The sequence below is a fragment of the Trachemys scripta genome, chromosome 16 (genome assembly GCF_013100865.1).
Source record: "Trachemys scripta elegans isolate TJP31775 chromosome 16, CAS_Tse_1.0, whole genome shotgun sequence".
Taxonomy (NCBI): domain Eukaryota; kingdom Metazoa; phylum Chordata; order Testudines; family Emydidae; genus Trachemys; species Trachemys scripta.
Window position 1 is genome coordinate 7,802,409 of NC_048313.1, and position 10,023 is coordinate 7,812,431.

At 67.0% G+C, this 10,023-nt stretch overlaps 1 protein-coding gene across 1 annotated transcript in view; it reads left to right on the forward strand.

The window, feature by feature from the left end:
- The window catches only part of SPTBN4 (spectrin beta, non-erythrocytic 4), a gene marked incomplete at its 3' end in the record, with an annotated part of 44,137 nt that extends 34,663 nt beyond the window's left edge, over positions 1–9,474 (forward strand). Inside the window, 10 exon segments of the mRNA XM_034792184.1 lie at positions 458–705; positions 1,330–1,468; positions 1,772–1,856; positions 2,350–2,546; positions 3,418–4,085; positions 5,802–5,871; positions 6,256–6,533; positions 7,628–7,801; positions 8,418–8,460; positions 9,072–9,474. Coding sequence (XP_034648075.1) covers positions 458–705; positions 1,330–1,468; positions 1,772–1,856; positions 2,350–2,546; positions 3,418–4,085; positions 5,802–5,871; positions 6,256–6,533; positions 7,628–7,801; positions 8,418–8,460; positions 9,072–9,233 — 2,064 coding nt within the window.
- Positions 9,475–10,023: the final 549 nt, after the last annotated feature.

Genomic DNA, 10,023 nt, shown 5'->3' on the forward strand with positions numbered 1-10,023 from the left:
CATCTCAGCCCCCGCGCCCCACCCCAGAGGGGACTCATCTCAGCCCCTGCGTCCCACCCCAGAGTGGACGCATCTCAGCCCCCGCGCCCCACCCCAGAGTGGACGCATCTCAGCCCCTGCGCCCCACCCCAGAGGGGACGCATCTCAGCCCCCGCGTCCCACCCCAGAGGGGACGCATCTCAGCCCCCAGCCATGGGGCCTGTATAACTAGCCCCCGCGCCCCACCCCAGAGGGGACTCATCTCAGCCCCCACGCCCCACCCCAGAGGGGACGCATCTCAGCCCCCGTGCCCCACGCCAGAGGGGATGCATCTCAGCCCCCACGCCCCACCCCAGAGGGGACGCATCTTAGCCCCCGCGCCCCACCCCAGAAGCAGCTGCATTGCAGTGCCAGGTGCAGTGATCCTTGTGCCCAGGGCCCAGCCCCAGGGCCGCTCCGCTCAGCCCCCATTCCCCAGCAGGTGCGGCAGCTGCAGGAGGGGGCGGCCCAGCTGCGCACTGTGTACGCCGGGGAGAACGCCGATGCCATCGCCACCAAGGAGCAGGATGTGCTGCGGGCGTGGAAGGAGCTGCTGGGCTCGTGCGAAGCGTGCCGGCTGCAGATCACCACCACCACGGACAAGATGCGCTTCACCAGCATGGTGCGCGACCTCATCTCCTGGATGGATGGCGTCAGCTGCCAGATTGGTACTGGCGAGAAGCCCAGGTACCGGGGCCAGCGGGGCTTGGCCTTGGGAGCCTCAGACGGCTCAGCGCAGCCCAGGCCTTGGCCTTCTGCAGCATCGCTCCGTCCATCCCTCCCTCTGTCCTGCAGCATCGCTCCGTCCATCCCTCCCTCTGTCCTGCAGCATCCCTCCATCCATCCATCCCTTGCTCCATCCCTCTGTCCTGCAGCGTCCCTCCATCCCTCCCTCCCTTGCTCCATCCCTCTGTCCTGCAGTGTCCCTCCATCCCTCGCTCCATCTCTCTGCCCTGCAGCAGCCAGCCAACCCTCTCACTGTCACCAGCGCGGGCTCCTCACCTCCCCATGCCCCGGCCCGTTTGATGAGTGGCCGCCCTGTGCAGGACCCACCCCAGACGCCGTGGCAGAGCTCCTGGGGGCAGGAAGGGGGCAGAGAATCCGGGCTCCGGACTCTCCCCTCTGGGTGCCTGAGGAAGAGAGGTGGTTTGTCCAGGCCTGGGGACCCGCTGGGGACAGGGCTGGCTGGGGGGTCCCCTGGCGTGGATCTGAGGGCAGGGTCGTGGCCCTGGAGCCCACGCGGCCGCTCTGGGGCCCCTCCGCCCAGCCCCGCTCCTCCCCCGTAGCCAGGCCTGCCCCATCTCCCCCCAGGGATGTGTCCTCGGTGGAGGTGCTGATGAACTATCACCAGGGTCTGAAGAGCGAGATCGAAGCCCGAAGCCAGAGCATCGCGGCCTGTGTGGAGCTGGGCAAGACCCTAGTGCTCAACAGAAGCCCCGTGGCCGAGGAGGTAAGGCCGGCGCTGGGGCTGGGGCTGGGGTGGGGGGACAGGGCGTGGGGCCTGGGGGATGGGGAGGGGGTGGAGGGATGGGGCAGGGAGACCGGACAGGACATGGGGCCTGGGGCACAGGGCGGGGGGACAGAGCTTGGGGGCTGGGGCAGGGGGACAGGGCATAGGACCTGGGGGATGGGACGGGGGGACGGGGGCTGGGAGATGGGGAGATTCGCCATCGCTGCCACTTGGGGCTGGCACCGCTGGGGGCCGGGGTGTGGGGTGCGCAGGCCCCTGGCAGACACATGTGTCTCTCTACAGATCAAGGGCCACATGGAGAGGCTAATGACCAAGAAGAAGGAGCTGACTGACAAGTGGGACAAGCACTGGGAGTGGCTGCAGCAAAGTGAGTCCAAGGCACCCGCCCCCCAGGCCGGGAATGGACCCTGTAATGAACCTGGGGGCGCCTGCTTACAGCTGGGGGGGCGCCTGGGAGCCAGGACTGGGAGGGGAGGGGGGGTTGGTGGTTAGAGCAGGGGGGGCTGGGAGCCAGGACTCCTGGGTTCTCTCCCTAGCTCTGGGAGGGAGTGGGGACTAGTGGTTAGAGCAGGGGGGCCTGAGAGCCAGGCTCCTGGGTTCTCTCCCTGGCTCTGGGAGGGGTGTGGGGGTCTGGTGGTTAGAGCAGGGCGGGGCTGGGAGCCAGGACTCCTGGGTTCTCGCCTCGGCTTAGTTGCCGTGTGCCCTGGGCGAGTCATGCCAGCCCTCTGGTGTTCAGTGGCCCCTCCGTGGATGGCACATGGAGACTGGCACCCCCTCGGTGGTGCTGGTGTGTGGATGTGTGGACCCCCCGAGGGGAGAGCTGGAGGGGCCACGTGCTCACCCCCCCCCGCTCTCCCCAGTGCTGGAAGTGCACCAGTTCGCGCAGGAGGCCGTGGTGGCTGACGCCTGGCTCACGGCCCAGGAGCCCCTGCTGAAGAGCCGACAGCTCGGCAGCAGCGTGGACGAGGTGGAGCAGCTGATCCGGCGCCACGAGGCCTTTCGCAAGGCGGCCTCCACCTGGGAGGAGAGATTCAGCTCCCTGCGCCGCCTCACCACGGTATGGGGGGAGCCCATCCGCCCCCGTGGGCCCTGGACTGCCCCGGCCACGGCCATGCCCCCGATCCGCCACAGCCATCCCCTGGCCACGCCCCTGATCCGCCCCGTGGGGCCTGGCCACGCCCCCGATCCACCACAGCCACGCCCCTGGCCACGCCCCCGATCCGCCCCATGGGGCCTGGCCACGCCCCTGATCCACCACAGCCACGGCCCGGCCACGCCCCCGACCCGCCCCATGGGGCCTGGCCATGCCCCTGATCCGCCCCATGGGGCCTGGCCCCACCCCTGATCCACCACAGCCATGCCCCTGATCCGCCCTATGGGGCCTGGGGGCCTGGCCATGCTCACGATCCGCCCCCGTGGGCCCTGGATCCGGCCACGGCCCGGCCACGCCCCCGATCCGCCCCATGAGGTCTGGCCACGCCCCTGATCCACCACAGCCACGCCCCCGATCCGCCCCGTGGGACCTAGCCACGCCCCTGATCCACCACAGCCATGCCCCCGATCCACCCCATGGGGCCTGGCCACGCCCCTGATCCACCACAGCCACGCCCCTGGCCATGCTCCCGATCCGCCCCATGGGGCCTGGCCACGCCCCCGATCCACCCCCATGGGCCCTGGGGGGCAGGGAACAGCCACAGCATAGTGGTCCCTGGCCACTCTCCAATCCGCCCCCAGCCACGCCCCAATCCACCCTATATGGGGCAGAGAATTTTACCATCTCGCTGGCTGGAGATAGAACCCAGGAGTCCTGGCTCCCAGCCCCCCCTGCTCTAACCACCAGCCCCCACTCCCCTCCCAGAGCCGGGGAGAGAACCCAGGAGTCCTGGCTCCCAGTCCTGCACTTTAACCAGAACCCGTTTTCCCTGCAGCTAGAGAAGCTGAAGGCCGAGCAGAGCAAGCAGCCGGCCACACCACTCCTGGGACGCAAATTCTTGGGGGAGCCCAGCGAGCCGGGCCTCAAGGGCCCCTCGCTGCTGCGCCAGGCCGAGGCAAAGCTGGAGCGGCAGGACCTGCTGCGGGGCCGGCCCCAGGCTCCGGCCCTCCCCAGCGGGGGGCCAGGGGAGCCCGCGGAGGCGCTGGAGCTCAGGGTGGCCTACGTGCGGCAGGAGATGAAGCCGGAGCGGCTGCAGCCCCGGCTCGACCGCGTGCAGGAGGGCCTGGCTGTCGGCGCCGAGAGGCTGAGGGAGGCGAAGGCGGCAGCTGAGGAGAGGTTGGAGGCCAAGCCAAGCCAGCACCTGCAAGTGCCCGTGGCAGGCACGGTGCTGGCGGAGCCGGCCCAGGTCAGCCATGCTGAGACGCAACCGGAGCAGCCGCGGGAGCAGCGTCCGGAGCCCAGCGAGCAGGAGACGCTGCGCCACGAGCAGGCAGAGAGGCGCCGGGAGCGGCACGAGCGGCGCCTGGAGCGGCAGGGGTCCAGCGAGCAGGAGACGCCCCGGCACGAGCTGGCGGAGAGACGCCGGGAGCGGCACGAGCGGCGCCTGGAGCGGCAGGAGTCCAGCGAGCAGGAGACGCCCCGGCACGAGCCCAAAGGGGGCGGGTGAGTGCCACGCTCCACACCCGGGAGGCCTCCACTGGCGTCTCTGGGCCCCCGGCATCCTAGGGGAGTGTTAGCTCTGCTTACCTGGGCCGGGGCGACACCCCGCAGTCCAGGGGTTCAGTCCAGCCAGCGCTGCACAGTGTGTTTTGAAATGTGCCCGTGAAACCCGTCGGTGTCCCGGGGCACGGAGAGCGCGAACCGGGGCCGTTTCTTTCTTCGCGGGTGGGAACGAAGACCTGGATGGCTGGGGATCCCCGAGGCCGTGTTAAGCCCAGGTTAGAACTGGAGAGATTCAAACAGAACCTGGCTTTAGAGAAACCGAACCCAAAAGCAAACTGGTTTCTCACTACAATCCTGCGTCTCTTTGGCATCTCGCCTTGCCGTAGTGACGCTGCAAATACGGACTGGGGGCTTGTGCGCGCTGCGTTCACAGCAAACTGAAATCATGCCAGTCCGAAACAAGTCAATGAGTGACGTAAATAATTCATCAAATCCACCAAACGATGCAGCAAATGGATGTAAAAATAAAGGAATTCAATTGCCTGGAATTGAATTCATCCGACGAGAACAGACCAGGGATAAAGGGTTGAGTCCACATTCCTGGCCCCAGGCAATTTGGTCAGACATTTTGATCCTGGTCTTTGTTCTACTGCCCTGCGGCCCTCCTGGGCTGTTCTCGTAACTTCTCCTCAGATGGGAAACGTGGCCCAGGATTTGCCAGCGTCCCTTGGCTAATCGAGGCCAGCGCCCCCTAGTCCTGCCTTATGCCTGCTTCTCCTGCCTGGGAGTGGGGTCTGGCTGAGCCAGGCCTGGCGCCCTGGGACCTGAGAAGACCACGAGGGCTCCCGCCTTTTCTGCCCAGTGGTGTGATCTGTGTCGGGCTGGCGGGCTGCCTCGTCCACCCGAGGGACAGCTGCCAATCAGCAAACTCCTCCTGCCGCTTCTCTGTGTCCGGCGGACAGGGATCAAACCCCGGCTCCCCCAGCTCGCCCCGTCTGCACCCAAACCTCCAAACCCCGGCACCTCTTTCGGCGCCGGAGTGAAACCAGTTTCAATCTTCAGAGTAGCAGCCGTGTTAGTCTGTATCCGCAGAAAGAACAGGAGTACTTGTGGCACCTTAGAGACTAACATTTATTAGAGCATAAGCTTTCGTGGGCTACAGCCCACATCTATATGCATCCGAAGAAGTGGGCTGTGGCCCACGAAAGCTTATGCTCTAATAAATGTGTTAGTCTCTAAGGTGCCACAAGTACTCCTGTTCTTTTGCAGTTTCAATCTGTAGCAGGAGGAGGGAGATGAGCGCAGTGCAGGGATGTGCGAGGAGGGGGAGTCTCACACCCAGCGTGGGACACCTGTCTGCACGGCCCCCCAGGCAGCGCGGACCAAGCCCCCCCAGCTGCTCCCACACCCTAGGGGGCCTTTGACCGGCAGGGCCCTGGGCCGAGGGGGAGATCGGCCGTGCCCGAGGCTGCTTGGCCCCTGGCTGCCAGACATGGGTAGAAAACGGCTTCCCCACCACGTTCCCACCAGCTCCAGCTGATTTTCTTTTCACCCAAACGAACCCCCCCCCACCCCGTTGAGTTTTCCTGTGTCAGATCCCAGACGTCCCCCAGCAGGAAATCTGTCAGGGGGATGCTGAGCGCTCTCCCCCCGTCCCGGCTCGATCATGGCCCCCTCCAGGGCTGCGCGTCTCACCCTCTCTCTCTTCGCTGGCAGCAAGACCACGCTGGCCGAGATTGTGGAGCAGCTGCAGGAGAAGGAGTCGGCCGCGCAGGTGCCGGCCCCGGTAAGTGTCTCCCGCGGTGTCCGTGGGATGAGGTGGAGGAGCGATGGCCCATTTACGCCAGCTGGGGATCTGGCCCGGTGGCTGCAGAGCTGGGTTAACCCCTTCGGGTCTGCTCCTGCCCATTGCAGGGGAAAGCCCCCGCGGCCGGTTGCAGAAGGAAGCAGGGGTCCCTGACAGCCCGTCTCGGGAGAGCGGCCAGCGCCCTGGCCCAGGGGTCCTCAGCGCCGTGGGGCCAGGACGTAAGCTAGAGCTGCCCCAGAGGAACGTGAAGGGGACTTGGCCTCTCCTGGGCCCCGGGATCAGGGCCAGAGCCTGTCTCCTGCGGGGCGGGGGGAGTGGGGGCTCTGCCCGTCCACGGGCCTGACGTGCTCTTTGCCCCCCCAGCCCCGCGACTCCCCCGCCCGCCTGCCCAACGGCATCGACCTGCTGCCCGAGAGGACGCCGCGCCCGGACCGGCCCCGGGCCCGCGACAGGCCCAAGCCCAGGAGGAGGCCGCGGCCCAGGGACCCCAGCCAGCCCCCAGGGGAGAGCCGCAGGTCCCGCTCGGCGCCGGCCCAGAGCAGCGCCCCGCCCCCTCCGCCCCCCACCTACACCGTCCAGCTGGAGGGCTTCCTCTTACGCAAGCACGAACTGGAGGGGCCCAACAAGAAAGCCTCCAACAGGTGAGGGGCCCGGGGCCGCGAGCGGGGGCCCAGCGGGCCGGGGCTGTGGGGGAAGATCGGGGGAGGGGAGCCGGTCCCCTCCCCTGGCCAGCACTGAGTGGCCCCCCCACAGCGGGGTGGGCACAGGGCTGGGACTCAGTTTTTGCCCCACTTGCTCTCCCCCCCTCCCCCGCGGGCGGCCCTGGTAACAGAAATGAGGTTCTCCCAATCCCAAAGGGCCAAGCCCCAGACCCAGGTCAAATAATAACTTAGATCTGACCCAAAATCTGCATTGCAGCCAATTCTTATTAACTAAACTAAACTTAATTAGAAAAAGAAAGAGAGAGAGAGTTGGATGGAAGATCAATATATGGACAGACTTGAGTTCAGTTCTTGAGGTCCAGACCCAGAGCAGAGCTGGCGAGTTTGTAGCTGCCCAAAGTCTTTAGAAACAGTCCAGAGGTTACAGTCCAATGTCCGTGCTCAGGGTGGCCCCAGTCAGTGACTGGGGATCTCAATCCTTGTGGCTCCGGGTTTCCCCCTCTTGAAACCCAGAGCAGAGCTGAGATGAAGCAGGATCGTGGCCCAGGGTGTTTGCACGTTTCCAGCAGCCTCTTGGCCTGGGGAAACGATCGGCTCCCAACCATCCCGGCAATTAGCCCAGGTCCTTTACCCATTGACGGTTCAGCTCCAGGTCACCACAACCTCCACAGAGCCCTAGAGACACTAACACCAGTTCCCTCCAGTGTCCTACATGTTCATACTCCGGGTTTGATCTTTGACTCCAAGCCCCAGCAATAGACGCGCCGGGTTTGCCCCCGTCACAAGCCCTGAGCACATGACTCCCGGCTCGAGCAGCGCACCTGCATTTCCCGGCTCAGGTCAGTCGGTGGGGTGATTCACTCGTTCTGGCCCTGTCACCCGTCAGTGAGATCTGACATTACACTCCTAACGTGGATGGCGGGATCCTGCCCTGGCCAGCTGAGCCGGGCTCCCCTGCAGGGGTCTCCTCCGGGGGTACTGTGGGGCCATGACCCCAGGCCCGCTCCGTATGGCTGGATGGGCCGGGGGATCCCAGTCTGCCCTGTTCCATTGGGGTCGCTCTGTTTTGGTAGGTCCTGGGTAAACCTGTACTGTGTCCTGAGCAAAGGGGACCTGGGCTTCTATAAGGATGCCAAGGGGCAGGCGTCGGGCAGCACCCACGGTGGGGAGCCGCTGGTCCCCCTGCACCAGGCCACTAGCCAGGTGGCCAGTGACTACAAGAAGAAGAAGAACGTCTTCAAGCTCAAGTGAGTCCAGCCGCCCCCCCCCCCCCCGGGTCAGAGACCCCCCGCACCCAAAGACACCGGGCACCTGCCCCCCCTGAGACATCAGGCACCTGCCCCCTCCCTCCTCCAGGTCAGGGACACCGGCCCCTCCCCGCCCACCCCCAGAGACACCGGCCCCTCCCTGCCCCCCCCAGGTCAGAGACACCGGGCACCCGCCCCCCTCCCTCCCCCAGCTCAGAGACACCAGGCCCTGGGGGGGCAGCGGGTGTCTGGGCGGGTGCTGCCCTGGGGCTCAGGGGCTCTGTGCTGGGGGGTGAGTTGGGGTTGTGGGGCTGGAGCAGGGCTGCAGGGGGGGCTGCCTGGTAGAGGAAGCCCCCAGTCGTCCCAGGGCCGGGCCCCGGTTGAGCAGGACGCCATGTGGAAGCCCAGGGGCTGCGTGCGGGGAAGTCCAGAGCTGGGCTCCAGGAAAGGCCCCGGTGGCACGTTTCCCCATCACACATCACCCCCTTGCATGTTCCCCCCGATACATCACCCTCTCGCACATCCCCCACTCGCACATTCTCCCTTGTACGTGTCCGCCCTCGCACGTCGTCCCCCCCCCATCCCACAACACTAACACACCGCCTGCTTCCCCCAGGACCGGTGACGGGAACGAGTTCCTGCTGCAAGCCAAGGACGAGGTAGGACACGGCCAGGGTCTCACTCCTTGGGGCCGGCCGGGAGCTTCGCTGAGAGGGGCTGGGGGGTCAGACGGCACAAGGGGAACCCGACCCTGCCAACGCTCACATCTTCCGCGGCTCCTGAGTCCCGTTTCCAGGACCCGGGAGCATTCGAACCCCTTCCCCTCGCACTTGGGGCCCAGAGCCCGGCCCGGCCAACGGGCACAACCACAGCCAGGGGCCGGCCAGGAGTCAGGGCAGGGTGTGCCCAGGCGGGTGCCTCTCGTGGCAGGGTGCCGTGGGTCGGAGGACGGGCAGTGCCGGTTCTCTGGGCCCTGACTGGGTGAAGTTCCACTCGGCCGGGGAGCTGAGCCCTGTGGCCGGGACGCCTCGAGCGTTCCCGGCCGGGAGTCGGGGCAGGAAGGCTGGTCCTGAGCCGCTCCAGCAAGTCGAGCTGTGCCACTTTCCCGCGCTGGGGGGCCAGCCGGGCGTGCCCAGCCCCAGCCGGCCGGTGTATTGGGGGGCCGGGGCCAGGGTGGGTTCAGACAGCCCGAGTCTCTGCCCCCCCAGAGGCTGCGCGGGGGGTGGCAGCAGCTGGGGGTTCACGCGGCTCTGGCGTCTCTGTCCCACAGGAGGAGATGAAGAACTGGCTCCAGGCGCTGGCTGCCTCCACCGAGGAGCATGCCGAGATCGCCCGCTGGAGCCAGGCGCTGCTCACCACTTCCTCCACCGACGAGGGCAACCCGCGGCGGGAGAGCGACCGGCGGGCCAGCACCTCCGGCAGGAAGAAGTGAGGCGGGCGGGGCAGAGTGCCGGGGCTGAGAGCAGAGCCACGCCGCCCCACCATCTGCAGCCTCCCTCCGCGCCACGCACCGAGCCAGCCCCTCCGTCTGCGCCCGTCCCGGACAGTCCCTGGACATGGGTGCCCCCGCACACCCGCTGCAGGAATCTGCGCCCGGGGAGAGGAGAGCCCCGAAACACACTCTGTTTGCATTCGGTGCCCGGGGGAGCCCAGCCCGTGTCAGCGGGAGCCGCCGGCTGGCCCGGCTCCTCACCACGGGATGATATATGCAAACCCGGCACCGTGTGGGGCTGGGAGGGGAAATCCACCGGACTCAGAGACTCTGCGCAGTGGGGAAGGGCCTGGCCCACTTCATTTCATCCCCTGGGGGGCATACAGGAGCCTCCCCCTCTCCCTGTGTGGGGCGGGGCCCAGAGAGAGGCAGGCAGTTCTGGTCCCTCCCCGGGCTGCGGGGGCAGGGTGCCTGTTTACACCGGCTCAGGATTTGGCCCACGCCTTGTGAGTGGGGGAGGGAAGGGGGCAGGGCTGGGGATGGTCTTCGGGTCCATATAATGGTGTGCTGGCCCCTTAAGACCCAGCCTAGGCCCCCAGGCCCCCGGCCCAGGCTGGGCCAGCCAGGGATCGTGGGGAAGGGGACTGAGTTCGAGGTTGGGTCATTCCTGGCTGGCCCAGCCTGGGCCGGGACCAGCGTGCTCTGGCCGGTTGCTGGCAGGCAGCTCTCCGTTCTGCCACCACCTCACCTCCCTCTCCGTGGCAGCGCCCGCGACTCTGGATGGGGCAGG